Source organism: Plectropomus leopardus, chromosome 7, assembly GCF_008729295.1.
Source record: "Plectropomus leopardus isolate mb chromosome 7, YSFRI_Pleo_2.0, whole genome shotgun sequence".
Lineage (NCBI taxonomy): Eukaryota > Metazoa > Chordata > Actinopteri > Perciformes > Serranidae > Plectropomus > Plectropomus leopardus.
Genome location: NC_056469.1, coordinates 14,590,474 through 14,610,638, shown reverse-complemented (window position 1 = coordinate 14,610,638; position 20,165 = coordinate 14,590,474). Strand labels below are relative to the sequence as shown.

The 20,165-nt window shown below is 39.4% G+C and overlaps 1 protein-coding gene across 1 annotated transcript in view; it reads left to right on the top strand.

Annotated features, from left to right (window-relative positions):
• The first annotated feature begins 2,154 nt into the window (after positions 1-2,154).
• cdkal1 (CDK5 regulatory subunit associated protein 1-like 1) overlaps positions 2,155-20,165 on the top strand; it is a 270,459-nt gene continuing 252,448 nt past the window's right edge. Inside the window, exons 1-3 of the mRNA XM_042489706.1 lie at positions 2,155-2,243; positions 3,995-4,158; positions 5,844-5,956. Of these exons, the coding sequence (XP_042345640.1) occupies positions 4,001-4,158; positions 5,844-5,956 (271 nt within the window). The 5' untranslated portion in view covers positions 2,155-2,243; positions 3,995-4,000. The remainder of the gene's footprint in view (positions 2,244-3,994; positions 4,159-5,843; positions 5,957-20,165) is intronic.

The window sequence follows — 20,165 nt, the reverse complement described above, 5'->3', positions numbered from 1 at the left end:
TACACCTGTGAAAGTAGAAAAGTGGACACATTGCAATATTGCAATATTTTTTGGGTTCTGTGTTTTGAATTTTTCCCCCCATAAGTTTATTTTTTTTGTCATTTTTTTGTTTGTTGGTAAAATTCTGTGCATCTCTTAGACTCAAAAAGTAGTGCACATTCAATAATACATATAGGCAGTTGCTCTTTCACAGCCTGTCTGCCCTTAAATGGCCATTAGGAGACATTGCTATGTCTATATACACCACTGAACCAGGATCAGTGACTTGTGTCCTCTGCTGAAGTGAGTAGGGGGCTTTGCTTCTGTGACACTGTGTGTCCGTTTTATTTTTGGAATGATGTGAGGCAGTCTGACGCTTTTTTTTTCCCTGCCAATTTCCTTTTCACAAGTGTGTTGAAATGGCTTTTTGACTATATAAAATAAGAACCCAATTGTTAACCTGAACTTTACCCATTAATTTAAGGAGAAAATAGTTTTTGTCAGCATAATTTATCTTAATTAGTGCTGCTATCGCAAGTGAACATAAAATTTGACTTCACTGCACAGAACTACTCTGATTGACAGACCACAATTTCCCTGTAGGCATATTTATATCTAAATTTTATATGTATTTATGGAAGACCCAGTTCAGTATTTTCCCCCATTTGGATCACTAACCACAGTTGTGCTATTTTCTAAGACCATTTACATAGCTAATAATATTTTCCTCCATCTATTTCAAGCGACCGGAATCTGGTCATGATATTTTATCCACTTTTACATGATGGAAACATGATTTTTGGAAAGACTGTACCTTTTCATGGGTTTCTAATGGAATGTTGAAGATTTTAATGCACTGCTTTAGCTCATGTCATTGCCAGTGAGTCTGAAAAATTTGTTATGGGCGACTTAAAATTACAGCTCCTTCATTTCTGATGCATAATTCTAAAGTGTGATTAGACCTTACAGAAAAGTATCATTAGGTTAAATGTGGTGTAGTGAAGACTGAACCGGCACTGTTGTTCCTGCTATTTTCCTATGGTTATTCTTAAGCTGTTACCAAATACAATATACTTACTGATCCGTAATTATTCTGTAATGGTTATGTGAAAAGTTAACTATTTCATAGGAAAGAATTGACTGTAAAATTATGATACTGCTGCCTCTTACTAGAGGCCAGAAAAAAAGAGCTGTAATATCACAACGCAATTTGAACGCATGGGTGAAAGTATTGGTGTGCTGTTGAATGTTTAAGGTAAACTAATATGATGTTATTGATGTGTGTTATTCAGTTATACAGGTTTCTTTAACATCTGTCAAATGAGGAATATGAGTTATATGTGTAAATGGGGGGGGGGGGGGTAAATGGATTTGTTTTTTTTGTACTCTGGGTGTTTGTAATTGAAAATTTGAATAAAGGCAATATAAATATGGAAATAAATGTTTGGTTTTTTGTTACTTATGTCTGCAAGAAAACCTGTACAGGGCAACACAGACTGGGAATACACAGATTTCTTGTACTGCTAAAAAAAACTGATCAGCAACTTTAAACAGAGAGAAAAAACAAGTCTATTTTATTTTATGCACTTAACGTTTGTTCTTTTATTGGCATTCAGCTTGTTTTATATGAAATTATCTCCTTTATCAACATCTTATCTTCATACACATATGGTTATTTACTTTACTCTTGATTTGAATCTGCTTGGGTGGGCTTGGTTTCCTTATCCACATTTTACTTATGAAATTATATTTTTGGACTTTCACCCTGTTATTTTCTTGTAAGCAGTGCTGTATTATTTTTTTTGCTTTAAAGTTCTTAATGTTCTTACTTTTGATTATGCCATAAGGGGGCAGGGGAGCGGCTACGTGGGTTTCAGACACGTCATTTATAAACCTTTTTTATCTGGGAAGCGCTTTTTGCCTAAGCTTAAAACGTGCTATATAAATAACGATCATTATCATTATCATTATTATTACTATTATTATTATTATTATTATTTCCCAGAAATCACGTATCGCTCAGCTTAATATGCCTCCAATAGCATGTGCACAATATGAGCACAGGTTATGCATCATTAACTCGCCCTCATTGTAAAATACGCACGTGTCTCGTTTGTCCCTCTTTACTTACCGTAAGCAAGTATGGCGGTGTGAGAGTTGTGACAACTGTTTTGATGGTGTAAATTATACATTATATCAAACTCAAAAACACCCTTTCTTCGGAATTCGTAGTCACCTGAACTAATAACCATATCGCGTCTCAGGTAAGGGATTTATACGGCATATTATGGGGTCTAACTGTCGAAAACAGGGGCACGTGGGTAGTGGCTAGCGAATGAAGCAAGCTAAGCTAATAGCTAGCTTGCCCATGTTACCCAAAATAATAAACCCTAGGTTGCTTGCAATCTGCCCAATAAGACATTTTCATAGCTGTTTCCCATTTGTACCAGTCTACAATGGTGTCAGTCAGCTTACGTGCACATGCCGGGTAGTTTTAGGCGAAAATTGATGAAACTATAGTACATCACTCAGGTAACGTCAAGTTAATGTCGTTATAACGTTAACGTAAGTAATAGTTAATTTTGCTAACAATTAAGGTGTATGATTAACGAGGGCGTTAACAATAATGAGCCTTTTAGCTAGCCTCGTAATGTTAACAGCAGCAGTTAGGACAAGATATTATTGAGGAACGCGACCTAACTGTTATGCTAATTTATTTAGGAAGCAAATTCAGTTTATACGACAAACTTAGTATGTGAGTAGCTACACAGTTTTTAGGTGTTTTACAGGGATTTTATTTTCACTAAGTCAACGTAAATTTAGCAAAACATGCATGCATATGCCGAGAGATACAAGTGAGATACGACATCTCAGCAGTTAGAGTGCTTGACCTGCTCACTTACCAGCCAACGTTATCCGTGGCATCCACGAGCTAATACAGTTTTATTCGTCTCATGTAGCTTGACAGATTCAGTGTGTGGCGTAGTCTTAAAAGATCAATGCAGTTGAACAATGACACACTTTTTTGCAAACTTTAACAATCAGAAAGCGCCAGCTGAGAGAGGCACAGTTGAAAATATGAGCCAAAAGCTTCTCAGCTAGCTAAAGTTGGTCTTAATTACGAAATCTATGTTGGTAATAAGTTAAAATGTCTTTGTGTATGAGATGGCCCTACCTAACCCAGGTATGTCAGTAGACACAGGTGCTCTGCCCTAATCATCATGATGTCAGGTGTATTCTCGACAGTTCAATTTAAAAATGGACTGTCAAACATGTCCCTCCTCACAGAATTACTCTGACATTACCTTTAAAAACTTCACTTCACAAAAAGCCAAACATATATCCAAACACAGCATTATATGTGGAGGTGTTGTGCTTTTAGCTGTTCAGTAAGCAGATACTGCCTCAAAACTCAACTTTTTAAACTTGCCTATTCTCTGTGATTCACTGTTGTTGAACTTTCATGTATTCATATGTGATTTGATGTTGTTTTATTGCTGTTGTTTTTTTATAAGGTGACCTTGAGTGTCCTGAAAGGTGCCCAGAAATAAAATATTTTATTATTATTATTATTATTATTATTGTTCAGTATCAATCAATCAATCATCAATATGAATACACTAAGCAGCTAGGAAACTCATATTCCAAATAACCTTACAGTAAGGAGGCAGGCCAGCATGTGACTAACATGGAGGAAACTACCATTTTACATGTCAGTTGAAATTACCAGTGTGAAGTAAGCTTGGAATATATATCTAAACTGTTTACATTTTTTTTTTAAATAATTAAAGTGAATACTGTGGATTACCTACACTGTTAAATATATTTTTTTACATTTTTTAATTAAATTATTTAATTTCAGTACATTGCTTTGATTTATCTAATAACAGGAAAACAAATCTGGACAATAAAAGTCATTTTCAGCATCCAGGGTCTACCACTCACAGGTCTAAACTATATGAGAAAAAGTCTTTTTCGTAACGCTGTGCTGACTAGGCCTTTGTTTGATTTTCAGACCATCATGCCGTCCGCCTGTGACTCTCTGATTGAGGACATTGAGGACATGGTGTCCTCTAGCGACCCCACTCCTCAGGAGAGACAGTCTGCCAGAAAGAGTATCATACCGAGGTCCAGGAGGAAAAAAGAACTTCTGAGCCAGGAGGAGCTCCAAGCTGACAGGTATGGCAAATGTTTGATAAAGTGGTACAGCCACCACACACACACACACACACACACACACACACACACACACACCTGCGCAAACACGCACACGCATGATAGTGTACACATGCTGCAGCTTTTAATACCAGTCTGTATTCATTTCAAGATTTCCAGGAAACTTATTGTGATACATTTGGGGTATAAGTTGACTGTACAATTTACATGTATCCTTTATTAAAACTGAATAAACGGTTAAAAAACATCAATGCATAGAAAAAAAAGATGGCCATGTTTAAGATTTGATCAGTTTAATTTGAGTTGGTTTAGTAAAATAATAGTAAAATATTGCAGAACTTGTTTTAATAATTATGCTATATGCAGCTTTTTATACATTAAGGGGGCTTGCAGGGACCTGGGCCAGGACACAAGTACACTTGACAGCAAAGTCCAGTTTGTTTATTTAGTGTGATCACTGTGTTCCGTACTCGGGCACGGTACACCGCTCTGTGCCCAAGCCCAAATAATAAGGTGTACTGGAGTATGGTTCATGTACATATATTCTATGTTCAGGTATGAACACCAGCTGTAATACTATTATAACTGGTAATGAAACAGTCTCAATTCAAAACGAATGCCTCTATATCAGATGGCAGCACATTCCACCACAGACAGACCGGTTTTCAACCCGGAGTGGGAGCTCTGGTGGAAGGCAGAGAGCTCCATGCCTGACAGCAGCAGCTCCTCCTCTGTACAGAGAAGGGTTCGCTGTGCTGCTTTGCCAGTCCCTGCGGATGACGGTCCCTGCGACAGCTGAGTGTGTGCAGCGGCACCCTTTCTACACTATAGAACAAGAAAATGTCTTGTAGATGATGACACAAGGATACCTGGTTATTGAACAACATTACTAATGTGAAGGCTGAGGGGCGGGGGAGATGAGAGGGGAGCGATTGCACTCGAGCATGGTACAAATAACTTATATCTAATACAAAAATGCCCTCAGATTTCTTTTGAAATTAGGGACAGCAATGTTGCTTATATATCTGTAGTTTGACTTAATTGATCCAGACCAAGGAAAAATATGATAATATTGTTGCCTTTTAGTTCTGTCCCGTTTCATGTTCACACACAGTTAAGCATCAAGATTTGTAAACCTGAAGCCATACTGAAGACAGTTCACTCACTGATTGGAGAATTATGATGACTTTTATCCTGCACCATCAGGGCTACATGGATCTGTGAGGGAAAACGAGATTTAATACCTTTCACTCACTTTTTACTGGAGAAATACTGGAGAAACACTGTAACACTGCACCGCTTGTGTTGGACCCAAGTTCTGTTTCAATCTATTTTCACTTCTTCGTGTGTCAGGAAACCCCCCCCATTTCATATCCATTCTCACTTAATCCTGTGATTTGTTGGCTATGCTTTCATATTAAAAAATGGCCCACACCAGTCTCATTTTGGTTGTTTGGTCTGCACCAGAGTTTGGTTGACCACTTTCCCAGCAGCCTTAATCGAACAGATTGGGTGTGAAAGCACCCTAACAGTCTGTCCCACTACACAGAACTGAGACTAAAGTTGATCTTTTGACCAGTATTTTATAGCAGATTTATGAAGCAACATGATGTGTAGATATTTCTCTTTTTTTTTAAATTTACACACATCCTCTAACAAAAACATATTTGATTGTTGTTGATTTTAAGTGTGATCCCTGGCACCCAAAAAATCTGGATGAAAACGTGGGGCTGTAGCCATAACAACTCAGATGGAGAATACATGGCCGGACAGCTAGCTGCCAGCGGATACAAGATGACTGGTAAGAGGTTTTTTAATTGTGGTGGTTTGTATTGAGTAAATCAGTGAGTAACAACACAAATAACAATACCAGATACTAAAGAATAATAACATCATAGAGGAGGGGTTGTATTTTGGACTGAAAGACTGAAGGTAAGTCATTACAGATGTCATCATTGTTTTTAAACACAGGGGGGCAGTGTTGCTTTAAGAAAGCTGTACCATATGTGTTACTTCAATAGGTAATTTTAGTACAGCGTCCACGGTGTGTGCTGCCCTCAAACTCGGCCAAGCAAATGTATTGGGTTAAAAATAGTAATTTGGAGTCCAGTACTTAGAAACCAGGAGAAATTTGCCTCTAACTTGAGAAGAAAGGCTCAAGAAGTCCACATAGAAACAGCCTTACCTGATTGTGTTGATGTTATGCGGTGCCAGTTGATTATGGACACACTGATACTGTGGGAAGCAACAAAAGAGAACAGTGTAACTGCCTGCCGCCACGGCTGGCTAACATATAAAACTGACCAGCCAACAACTTATTTTTTCAGATTTTTTTGCAGAAATGCTTGGAAAAGTTGGAAAATCTTTGTTATGTCACCATCAAGGGTCATTTATGTTTTGGCTTTCGTACTTTGTGTTTAAAGATTTAGAGCACTGATATTTGCTGATATTAGAACACAATTAACCTAAAAGGGCATTCAGACTGACACAGGTTTTTAAAAATTATTATTATTGGGTACCAGTATGCATCTAGTTTTCACCAGTGTAGTTTGCCTGGTACATTGGAAAAGAAACGAAGAGTGCAACCAGCTAGGTCGTAACAAAAGAGCAAATATGAAAAATCCACTTGGCAACACTTGCTGACTGACTTACTGGTAGAGCCTGCTCTTTATTCAAGAACCAAGCCAAATACTTGTTGTCATGTGTTTGTATATATACAGTGGGCTATTCTTTTATCCATTCTGTAAAGCCTGGTGAAGGCCATGTGCCAAAACATGTAGCCTAAGTAAATTGCAAACTCTTTTAGTAAGTCAGCTAGTGTTGCAGATGTTCTTTTTTTTTTACATATTCAAGAAACTTTGTTGGTTTTTTCTTCAGGAGATGAATGTGTTTAAAACTTCCATGTAAACACTGACGGTCACATTGTTGAATCTAGCGAAAACTGCTCTTTGTAAAAATCGATAAAGGAAAATCTAAGGCCTAAATGATCACAACAGTAAATGGGAAATACTTCTTAGGGAATTTAACTTTGTATCACTGGAGTGATTGTGATGTTAAATGGCAAAATATTGTGTCACTAGCCTCCAAAACAACACACAGTGTTTTTTGATGTGATGCAGGAAACTATCATTTGCCAGTGCCTTCCAAAACCATTGCCAGTCACTGTTGACAAAGCCTGACATTGTTATAGTTAAGGTTTTTATTAAGCGTAGCCACAAAAAGGGCTTGGTTACGATCAGGGAAAGACATTGGTTTTAGTTAAATTACCATTTTGTTAAGTTCAGGAGATTCTCTTCATTGTAGGTCATCAGTATTTTAAGAGTTGATGCTGACAGAGTAATACATCAGAAAATATACCGTAGTTGGCGGGATTGACAGATTCTTTAATGCTACGTTTCATCTTAAGTTTTGAATGTGTTTTGCATGGAGGCCAGACATATTATGAACTAGATTATCAGAGGTCTTTCATTAGGGATCAACTGTGTGTCTCTGTGTGTGTGCTCAGGTGAGAGAGACTGACACAGATAAAGCAGAGTGAGACAGGGTGTGTGCTGGATTGTAGTTGTCAGTTAACAATAATCTTTAGAGTATGATAGTCACACAGTTTCCTTATGTGTGTGTGTGTGTTTGTGATCTTGTTTTTATCACCATCAGTTGTAACGTGCCTACATGTATACAATAATATGAGTGTTTGTAATATATTATGTGTTTTTCTTTATGCAGTAACCCTTTGTGTGTGTGTGTGTGTGTGCGCGTGCACGCATGCACGTGTGTGTGTGTGTGCGCGCGCGCGTGTGTTTGTATGTGTTTGTGTGTATAGAGCAGACAGAGAGAGACACACACAGAAGAAGAGGGAGTTTATATTAACCCCTCAGGCGTTTCTCTCACCATGGGGTCTCCACAGCCATAGAGGGACATTAATCACACACTTCAAAAATGCAGATGTGCTCTCTCTCTCTCTCTCTCTCTCCCCCTCTCTCTCTCTCACACACACACACACACACACACACACACACGGGACACATGAGACACAATTTACTCATGAACATAGGCCAAAACTTTACCCACCTCATCTGGTAGTTCAGCTCCTTTGATCTCTTTATCTTTTTCACCTTTCTTTGTTTGAACACTTTTCTCTGTCCCTTGAGCGCAGGCATACACTACACACAACTAGGGCTGTGTATTGGCAATAGTGTACAAACAATATGATATACTGTGATGTTTCTTAATCTAATTTCAGGAAAACTGTCATAGTAAAAAGGACACACCGTCGTAGGCATACCGGCTGTTGTACTTGTTGTTGTAATTGTTGTACCTTAGATCTATTTCTACTCTGTAATTCAGTCGACCGAGGTAATTGGCCTTCAGTAAATGAGTGTGTTGAATACCTGTTTATAGTTTGAGAGTTGTTTTGTATTCCCGCTGTGATTTCTATATGAGAAATATCCGTCTGTCTCAGAATATGATTACAGTGCTGTAGCTTCTCTTGTTGTCTGAAGGTCCTCAGCAGATAAAGATGCATTTGAAGTCGGTGTAATGTAATAGCCTCAAAGGTAATAAGGTTAAAACATGCTGTTATGGATATTGAATTTTTCTAATCTCTGGATTAGGTTTGTCTCTGTGTCCTTCTGTTCTCCTTAAAGTAGGACCATGCAGTGACCACACAGGGATCCTGGTTCCGGTGTTCAGCAAATATTAATGCTATTGAATTCCATTGGATTTTCAGCTCACTAAAAGTACACCCAAATTGTGGTATGGTTATCTGTGCTCATAGAAAAATCACTCATTGTACCATTATCTAACAAGACAGACAATTATATCATTCAGTATGAAATTAACAACTGAGTGTGTGCTTTTTTGGCATCCTTAACAACTGTCATTCTTCAAGATCAGCCACATCAGCTTGTGTGTGTATGCCTGTTTCATAACACTGAAACAGAAGAGTGATAGGTCAAAAGAAAAAATGGGTCACATATTTACTAGCTGAGTTGTTTTAAGGGCTTTCCGGTTTGCTTTGCAAATTATTTGCATAACTACCCACATTTGCAAGACCACATTTTGATTGAAAGTTGTCTACCTGACTCTGCTTGTAAGTGTGTGTTGACCTCATTGACACCAGACATAGTTTCTTCTTTGACTGACGCTGCTCTGATAAGGTGCTGCAGTCTGTGTCAATCTGTGTGTGCATTTTTTTTCCACACTTGGTGTATTCAGGTTGTGAGTGTAGCGCAGTTACAACAACATGACCACTGCTGACAAAAGATAAAGTTACGGCTGGGTAGATGTTTACTAATGAAGTGCCTTCATGTTTTTTTGTTAGTGGCGCGTGTGTGTGTGTTTGCGTGTGTCCTTCAGGTAACAGTTTAGTGAAAGAGCAGTCTTGTTATTTGCCACTTCAGTTAATATGGATTTATCCCACTATGTAGCTTAGAGATGCCCATATCCTTCACAGATGAAGGTTTAGAATATTCCCCATGTCTCTCTACCCCTCCCTCTCTCTCTCTCTCTCTCTCTCTCTCTCTCTCTCTCTCTCTCTCTCTCTCTCTCTCTCTCTCTCTCTCTCTCTCTCCCCTCTCAACAAAGTACTTTAAAGGTCAGTGTCTCACTGTTAAAGCTTAAGGATTAGTTTGGTTTCTGTCTCCCTCCTCTCAGCTTTATATCTGTCTTTCCCTTTGCTTTCTTCCCTGTCTCTTTTCTGCCTCCCTGTGTGTGTGTCTTTGCACACTGTTTTTTACCTCAAGATTGTTGGAAGGAGAAATTGCCTGTCATGGCCAGAATCAGGGGAGATTACACTCAGGACAGGCGGTGATTGTTTTGAATGGTATCGTATAGAATGCAGTGCAATTGCGGAGAATGGCATGAAATTGTTGGGAGTGCAGTGGAAAGAGTGGAATAGTCTGGAATGACAAGGACTGGATTGGGCTGATGAAGGATGTGTGGTGTCTGGTCTTTGGTCAGACTAAAAATGAGGAATTTGTGCACGCAGAACATTATTATTTGTGAGTCAGAGTGTTATGCCCTTCATATGGCGAAGCATCAGATCGATACATCTGTAGTGTCTGTCGTTAATATCTGCAGTGTCGATTTGCAGAGTTTAATGAAAAGAGTTTGGACAAAGACAGCCTCCACTGCTCCTAAAAACATGACATCACCTTCTCTCCCTCCCTCTCATCTTTCCTGCCTGTTTTCTCTCTTTCACACCCCCTGCCCTCCCTCCCCTGTCCCTCTTTCATCTCCCTCTAACTCTTTCTTTCTTTCTTTAACTATGACATCACCTGGTGTGAGGCGTAGTAGCAGTCCATCCGGTGGTCTCTAGGTGGCAGCCTTGGCTCATTTGAAGAGCTTTTTGTTGAAAGAATGCTTCTCTGCAATATCAGGATGAGGTCATCCTTGTGAAAAAACACACTGTATTCTCATTCATAGTTTTAAAAGTTGTAAGTTACAGTCCTCGAAGGCTACACAAGGTATATGTGATGATTATTGTTAATAGCATGAAGCAAGCTCTTTCTTAACCTGAAATCAATATAATGTAACACTCCTAAGATATCATGAATAATTTTACAATACACGAGCCTTACTGATTAAGATTGAATTTGAAGTGGCTGCAGGTTAAAAAGATTGGTGACTTTGTTTGGATGAGGCCACTTCTCATTTGTTAAAGGGAGAACATGGTATAGAACATGGCAAGTATTTTTTTTCACCTAAATGGTTGAACTCTTAGTGCTTGTCAGTTGAGGTGATTAATAAGCAACCAGTTCATTTCTTCACTCATAAATAGCTAAAGATATGAAATATTTTGTAATTCTGACTTACTTGAAGAGAAAATGTCTGGCCTTTCTCCCCTCAGTTTTTCCTCTTGTTCCATTGTACTTTAATGAAACGACCTGTGTAATCTCTCTACTTTCATTGTCTCTACACTCGTTAGACTGCCTGTACTTGCTTAGTCTGGCTCGTCCTGAGTTGTCGTTCCTTCGTCCAACCAAAGAGGGCACTGTTCCCCCATGGTACCACATGAACCCCTTTTGAGCAGCAATCTGCCAAATAGTGACTTCATAGAAAGGCGTGTATAGTCACATATGGGCCCGCACACACACACGTGCACACCCACACACACTCAAACAGACTCACACACCCTTCATGGAAAGTCACACCAGGATATTTTGATTGTTTTTGGCTGCTCCCCTCCCCTCCCAATGTCCTCTCTGCCAGCCAGCCGCACACACAGCACTTCAGTTATGATTTTACATACCGGTTAGGCAAAATTGCTCCCCAGCACACAATGTCAGCCAAATGAGGCGTTCTCAGTTCCTGGTTTGGATACAGACGGTTGGAGGATATGGGTTTTAGAGAGAGGGTGTGAGCTGTTTAGATAAAATGATACGAGGGCTTTATTGATCAGCAAGTATTACAGGTGTTGCTGTGGATGGAAATTGCCAGAGGTGTCACATACAGTGTAATTTCACTGTTCCTTTTTTTTCACAATGATCTGCTTTGAAATGATGATTGATATGTAATGCATTATTAGCTCTGACAAAAAGCTAGATGGATTAGCAGGTATTATGTTATGTTTTTATCACTTAATGTTTTTTTGTTTCTAGTTGAAATAAAGCACTTATTGATGTATACATGACAGGAAAACATATTTGTAAGCTTGATATAGATATACTGGCATTACTGGTAGAATAGGTGTTTCACATTTGCAATCAATACATTTTGAATTTTATATACATTTTCCAGGATATTTATAATTGACAGTATTTAGAAATTTCGGCTGAAACGCTGTTGAGCTGTTCTGATTCAGCTCATACTGCATACGAGGTACAAGCGCTTCCACTGCTCTGTGTGATTGTATTACATCACTGTAGAGTATTCTCACTCTGAGTGTGTGTGTACCTCGCATACGTGCCGTCTCATTCATAAAACGAGTGCGTGGGGACCTTCTGATTGGCTGACTGAGTGCTACGCAACATTACACGCCGCAATGTTATAGCCAATGAAAACTTACAATGTTCTCCCTGACTCCACCTCTCACATATACACAGACACACACACACTTACGATAGCGCAGACATCCAGCTCACACACATTTGCAGACATGGTGGGAACTGATATTGTATAGGGAAAGTGTTTGAGCAACAGTTCAGTTTTCGACAGCCATCGTTCTGCAAGATTAGACATATCGCTTGGTGAGCGTGCGTGTGTGAGAAAGACTCTACATGCTCGCTCTGTCTCTCCACTATCTCGCATCTATGTGTGTCAGACAGTCCCACTTTACTGATTGAGAGAGGGAAAGAGGTGAAAAAGAGTGAACAGGGGAAGCGATGTAAGGGAAGACGAGAGGAAGAGTCAGCGGGGAAGGGAGGAGGGTGCTGGGATGAACGTACAGCCGAGAGATACAGATGCACTTGAAGCCAAAATCAGCCAAAGCGACTGTCGGAAAAAGGGAGGCGAACAGAGAGGGCAATTTGCTGCCAGGAAAAACCAAATAGACTCTGGCAAATCTGCAGATACTGAGAGATGGATAGAAGGAGGAATAGTGGAGAAGGGTAAAGAGACAAGAGGGGAGTGGTTTGAGGAATCAGAGACACAAGGAGAGGAAAAAAGGAGGTTAAGCAAATCACAAAAGGTGGTTGGCAGCAGGTGATATAGTTATAAGAAAAATAAAAAATGACTAGAAACTGACTAGAAATAAGCAATTTCTTCACTGCATGTACTTGAATTGAATACATTAAATATAATACCCTCAAGTTCAGAGCAGACACAGGCAGTTAATATGTTAATATGGATATGTAAATAAAAGAACATGAGGGTTAAACAATTTTGAATATTAAAGTTGTCATTTGACAAAACAGGCATCGTCCTTTTTGTATGGGGATTTAGCAATCACGAAAACATAACTACTCATTGACATTTGTGTTTTACCAGCTCACGACTTTGTCAGAAATTATTACAATTTGAGTCCTGTGTAAGCACATCAGTGTATAGTAGTTTGTATTTATGTATGTGTGGCTTTAAATTGGACACAGACAACTTTTTAGACAGACAGAATTGCATAATGAAAGCAAGGCTTAAATGATGATGTTTTTCTGTAGCCATTACATTGTGCAATCAACATTTATTTTGTATTAATAAGCATAAGCAAAAAAACATACTATTTCCACAGAGCAATACTGGTAAACTGATAATGGGAGAGCCCTTTCTCTTCTCTATAAAACATGGATGCATACACACACACACACACACACACACACACAGTTTCCAAGGCTTTGAATTCATCTAAGGTCCTACAAATAGACCCATGAGTCTGGGCAGTCAAGTGTAACCATTTAGAGGCCCGAAGATTAGAGTGATCCCAAGCCCTGTCTGTGTGTGTATGTGTATGTGTGTGTGTGTGTGTGTGTGTGTGTGTGTGTGTGTGTGTGTGTGTGTGTATTTTTGATGATCCTACAAGGTGACCCACGTGTAGGCAGCACCCAGTAACCATTTAGAGGCCATGGGATTAGGGACCCCAGCCATTCGTGCCTTAAGGTTCCCTTGAGGAAACTATAGGATAAAGGAGGAGAAGGAAAATGGGATAACCTGAGGAAAGGAGGGATCAGTGGTCAATCTAATCCATTGATTACTCTTAGGACAGAAATTTTGACAGCATCATAAACTGTCCTAAGGAGAACAACCACTGCAGCATGTCATCTTGGGAGTCGTAAACCACGGAATCAGTCTTAGGGATTTGTTGGTGTCATCCTTTTTTTGGAATTTTTGTAGACTAACAGCACATTACTAACTAAGTCATTGGTAAATAAGTAAAAAGTTAATGTGACGTCTAACACCTGATGTCTGCTAGTGATTGTAAGGGACTGCAGGGGGAAATTAGGATTATTCTTCCCTGGCCCTTATTTCTCTGAGGATTGGAGGATCTCCCTTATTTCAAGCAGCTCTTCACATATGTTAGCTTTATAGGAGCAGGAAAGGAGAATTTCAGTTGACTGAAAGAGAGACCACTCCCAGTTCCTCTGAGAAATCGCAAAAAAACAGAACAAATTGATTCCCCAGTGGTTAGTGATATCTCAGCCTTGTTTCTCAAACCATAAAGAAGCAGGAAAGGTAAGAGAGGAAGAAGAATGGACACAAGAATCACTGTTTCCAGTCTTACTTCTGTCCATGTATTTGTTCATTCGCAATTTCATTTCTCTGATGAAGAAAGCTAGACATGAATGAAGAGAGAAGCTGGATAGGAGTTTTCTTTGCTGCTTTCCTCAAGAGAAAGGAAGCGTATTCCCTATTCCCAGCAGAAGCCAGCCAGCCAGCCAGTCAGCCCCCTGTTATCCCAGGAATACCGCCTGCATTCCACAGGGATTGGGAATACTCTGAAGGGATATAATGGGAATATCATGGAGGGGATGTGAGTAATGGGATAAGGCAAAGAGCCAAGGGAAAGGATTGGGGGGTGGAGGAGATTGAGGAAGAAAGGAACTGGGAAACAAGGGGGATAGGAAGTTGTCTGGAAAAGGAATGATGGGTGAAGCAAGGTTTTGCTCACATCCAACGTGTCAAGCCTTAAATCAAAGCGGGGAGATGACACTTACTAGCAGAAGAGATGGCCTAATAGCAAAAGATATTAAAGCTAATGATCTACAGATTGACATTTCAAATCTCAGAGCAGCATGTCCACACTGTGTAAGAGATGAAGGAGTCATGCTTTCCCTCCCCTTCAACATATTGCATCAGGTGCCATTTAACAAGGCATTTAACCCCCAGCGCCTCAACTTGAGCTGCTCAGTGGGCAACATGACATGCCTGTGGATTTGTTGGGCAGCTCCCAGTTGTGTGTATGTAACCCACCCTCCAATGCCCCTGTCTTGCCAGTTCATATCTACTAATAAAAATGCTATTCTTGTTTTCTTGGGCATCTGCGATACCTATAAGTCGAGACTTCTTGTGAACAATGTCCCAGTTACATTGAGCCAATCCCAGAAACACCATCTTGCTGCTTTTAATCCTTGGAAGCACACAATTTTTGGCTGACAATAGTCCTCAATAAACACAGTATTTACTCCCGTTTGAGCATGTTTGCTAAAAAAACCCCAATATGCACTGTAGTTTTACAAAATTATTACTCTTTTTCTAAAACTGACGGTATACTTCATAAGCCCCTACAGAAGTTCACCAACACAGGTGTTTTTCGTCATGTTGCTTGACAAGACTTGGTCTCAGGACTTAGTGGGCATGTATAAAAAAAGCATAGCTCCACCAATCTTAAACCTGACCAGAGGTCTAACCAGCCAGAGTAATTATACACCTGCATATAGGACTGTGTCCACCAAAGTGCTTTTTCCCAATCAAAAATGCCAGGTGCTTGCCAGGAAACAGCCAGCTGGTAGCATACAAGAGCAGCATTTTTCAGCAAGGAAGCTTTGGTTGCATCCGGCTGCTATTATACGGAGTATCTGCAGATGTAAACATGTCGGCACAAGGTAGAGCACCCACTTTGGTTGAGAGGAAATCTGCGTGTGTGGGAAATCTGTGTGGGTTCGTAGAGAAATATAGTATAGGTTATACTTTATACCAACAGATTTCTCCTCCATTTTTGTTGTTCAGCACTTGTACGGGTACGATCTGACGGTTTGTCTTCACGGTAGGCTGGTTGTCTCTCCCCCACTGAGAAAAAAAAAGCCCAATGTGCAGCTCTAACGCAGAATTCACGCTCAGCGGTTTGTAGTGCAGCATAAATACGTGGCACTGTCATTGCAAATCATTTAAAAAATACACTGGCTTCAGAAAAAAAAAGCTTCAGTAGACACGGCTCCTAAGTGTGCAGGACCTGTAAAGATTTGCCTCAATTGACGAAAAGGAATAGTCAAAGTATTCTTTTTATGGGATTTGTTTGCAATAAGAAAAACTCACTAAACTTCCAAAGGCCTGCACAATATGAGGAAAATTTGTGAGGTGCAGCAACATCGCTATTGCAATGACAATATAACTAACAATAAATGAGGTGTGCATATTAGCTGTACAGGCCCTATGGCATACAGTGCTAACACAGAGCCCAAACATTTGTTTTGTTAACAAATGCTGCACTAAAACAACTTCAAAAATATCACAGCGGTACTTGGGGACCTGTTGTCCAAGAACATTGAAGAATTTGCTGAATTAAAAAAAAAAAAATCTGTATATAGATTTAATGGCATATTGTTTGATGGATGTAGAGAGATGCATTTCAACAAAGGAAAATTTACCAACACCTTGTAAAATTTCAGAGTTTACAAGGTGTCTGTTACCATGTGACAGCACAGGACAGAAGCAGCATGACTGTAGATGACACCAAAACACGATAGAGACTCTCTAGTTTTTTTTTTTTTATTACATGACTATATTTGAACAAAAATTTACCTGCCAGGATGGCAGATAGCCTTCTGACATTTACTTAGAAAAACAAAAAATCTATAGCATTTGGTGCTTGGTAGGTGTTAATTTCGGCCCCTGATGACAGAAGTAAATAAAATGATTTTGCTTATTAATTACTCTTTTGGCAGTTGTTTGTGATTTGTTGATTGTGCATGTTTATATCAGGATGATGATGAAAATACAGGCCATCATTCAGTATTAGTATGATAGCAGTGGCAAAGGCAATTTTATTTATATAGCACATTTCATTACTGCCAACTCAAGTTTACTGAGATATTTTAATTAACCCTTCTTTAACCAATTATTCAAACTTGAACTATGAAGTTGATTTGAAATTTGCCAAAAAAAATAAGACAGCAGACATGTTAATAAAGGACAGCAAAGAACGTATTGAGTCTTTTCACATAATTTGACACTACAAAATGTTCCATTTTCAAAGTGTCAGTGTTTTTATACTATTATATGTCTTAATTTGTTCAGTTGAGTGATGTCAGGGACTCACTTAGCTTTTCTCTTTGGAGGGCAAACAGTGCAATATTGAGTCGGACTCCTTGACAGTCGAGCTAAAAAGACCAGAGAAAGATGATCTATATTCTTTGACTTTTGACAACTCATTGTTGCCTCCTCTGTTTTTGAGTAATTGGCTTGTCTGTTTCTTTCATAAGCTGAAAGAGACTTTTTAGTCTTTCTCACTTTTAATTTGTCCTCTCCTCTTTGTTTTTCCTGTCATCTTGACTCAACAAGGAAAACAAATGTAATTTCCCTCATGAAGAGGAAATGAAAGCTTGAAAGACATTAGTAATTAACGTGGCATGCCAGGCTGTTGGTGTGGGTGGAGAGCGTGTGTGGGTGACATATGGATAAAAAGCGAAGAAATTGAGAGTTAGGCATTCAAGGACATGTAGTAAATGACTTTTTCAAGGCCCCCTTTGAGGTTTTTCTCCCTCCCTCTCTCTTCCCTTTGGCCCTTTTTGTGTTGTTTGGGAAGATAACCCCTGCTTTTCTGTCTGAGTGTCCAATGTTCAGCCATCAGTGCCATTACTTGCTGACCACCCGCTGAAATGGAAAGCAGGGGTGACCTGTATCTTTGTGTGTGGATGTTCATATGAGGCCACCTGCTGAAATGAAAGCACTGGCTACCTGTGAGTGAAGAGGGAAAAGAGTGAGCATGAGTGTTTGTGTTTTGTATGAATGTAATAGTTTTGTGAGGACCAGCCAGAGATTTAAACAAGGAAATAAGGGAATACTAATACTTCAGGGGTCCTCACAAGTATTTCAATACAAGGTGCTGCATGTGTGTGTGTGTGTGTGAGAGAGTGTGAGAGTGTGTGTGAGAGAATGTTCTTGGCTGTGTGTGCGCTTCTATCCTTTGTAATAAATTAATTCTACATGTGTCTCTGTCTGATCTCGCCTTCATACATATAAATGAATCAGCTATGTGCTAGATTTCCATGTGAGAGCACAGATATTAGATAAAGTGGATTTAAAAGCCGCGGATGATTTGAGCAGTGGGTTTAATTTGAATCATCATCGGACAAAGTAACCTTGATCGCCAAGCAGAAAAGATGACTTGACTGGAAGCATCAGCAGGACCTTGCTTGACCAGAGAGAAGTTGTGAATGAATATGAGTAACTCTGTGTGTGTGTGTGTGTGTGTGTGTGTGTGTGTGTGTGTGTGTGTGTGTGGTCATCCACAGGTTAAACCTAATAGCTTGTCTGCTGTCCACTAGGCAAAGCAGAGTGTAGACAAGTAATTATTGAGCTTGAATTTTCTGGAAGTGGTGTGTGTGCACAGAAACTCTTATTCGTTTTCCACCTAATGAACTGCTTAAAATTCACTCACATTTCTCTTTCTTTGAGTCTTTCTCTTTTATTCAACCCTGTTTTCCTCTTTAATCCTGGGGTTATATTAGCAGTATAGATATATACAAGGGTAGTTAAAGAAATACTTAATCCTAAAATAACCATGTGTATATTAATTACTCACCTTAAAAAACTATGTTTTTCTTGCATGCCTTTGGTGAAAGAAGAATGCAAACACAGAGAAAATTTCTGATGAATTAAAGTCATGGTTTAACTACAGAAAAACTATATTAAAACATCTGTTTACCAACCTGTGTTATCCAATTTAAGTCTTCTACCTTCCCAAACAGACAGCCCTTAATGGCTGGGAATTCAGCAGTAAGAAACCTTAGCTATGGTCTCTTTAAAGCCAGACTCCATTAACAAAAACTGTAAATCTGCCTCAATGAATATGAGAGCTTCTGGCCTACAGCTGCCTTGATGTGTTATTTTGCAACCTTGGTGAATCCAAACTTGCTCTAAAAAGTTCAACATATAGCACAATCAAAGTAGGGCAGCATTAGACCAGTTTTTCCTTTAGCAGTTGACCAGAAGCATGTGAAAAAAATGTTTTCGTCATGAATTCAGTGGAACTTAGGCTTAGAAATGAATATTCAAACAGTCACCTGGGGGGTGAAGTATTCTTTTAACAGAGGACATACAGGTAATGTTCAGCCAGGAAAGAGATCACTAGTTATGAACTGATTAATCATGAAGTGTGGCCCTAGCTATTTCAGTACTTGGGCTAAGCTCCATGTTGCTATAGGCGTAAATAAACTAATAAATTCAGTCAAAAGGCAAAGTGTTTGTTTGAATCATTACTACTTTCTCTTATGTGCATCCCATACTCAGTGGCTGGATCAAACACACAAGCACACCGATACATGCACATATAGAAGAGTGTGAAGTTTATTGATAGTCCGAGGCTTTCCACATGGCAGACAGATGGCTCTTCTAATCTTCCAGACAGACACTGCCTTTTGATATCTGATCTGTACCGATGATTGTGTGTGTGTGGGTGGGGGTGGGTGGGTGGGGGTGGGGGGGGGGGGGTTTCATGGATGATCTCAATAAATCTGTCCTCAGAAGGCCCCTGCTGATTTTCGTGTGTGCGTGCGAGTGTGTGTGGTCATTCAGGCTTTTGTTGTGTGGAATGTATTTTAAAGTTGCGGCTTGAATGTCTTTACTCTCGTCATCATGAGACTGTGGTTGATAGTTGATCAATGACTGACCAGGGCTGTTATGACAAGCATATATTTCTGAACTTCATTTTGCCTGTTTTTGGTCACATATCAGTCATGCTTTGGTATCTTGAGTTTATAAATGAAATAATGGGAATATTTATTTTATCTGTCTTGGACTGTATACATTGGAAAATGAAAAAGGAAGAGGAAATGGGTGGCCTTAAAAAAAGGCCACAGATTGATCTCCAGCTCAAGGAGTTACACACATGATTAAAGAGTTTTCAGCCACTCACACAGTATGCCCTTGTTTGAACTTTAAAGTACAGTAGATGAGCAATACTTCAGTTCTGTTTATTTGGCTGACAATACTTAGTGTATTTGACCAAATATAACAATGTGTACTAATGAAACGGCATGATCAGAGCCCATGCTGTAAATACACTGCCCTCTGTATGTCCTTATTGGCCCTGACACACCAAGCCAATGTGGTGTGGCTGTTGGTGGCCCTCGCGCTTTTTTTTCTGCGGATTCAGCATGTTGAAACGGCATCTGAGAGCCAGATGGTGATTGAAATCACTCTGA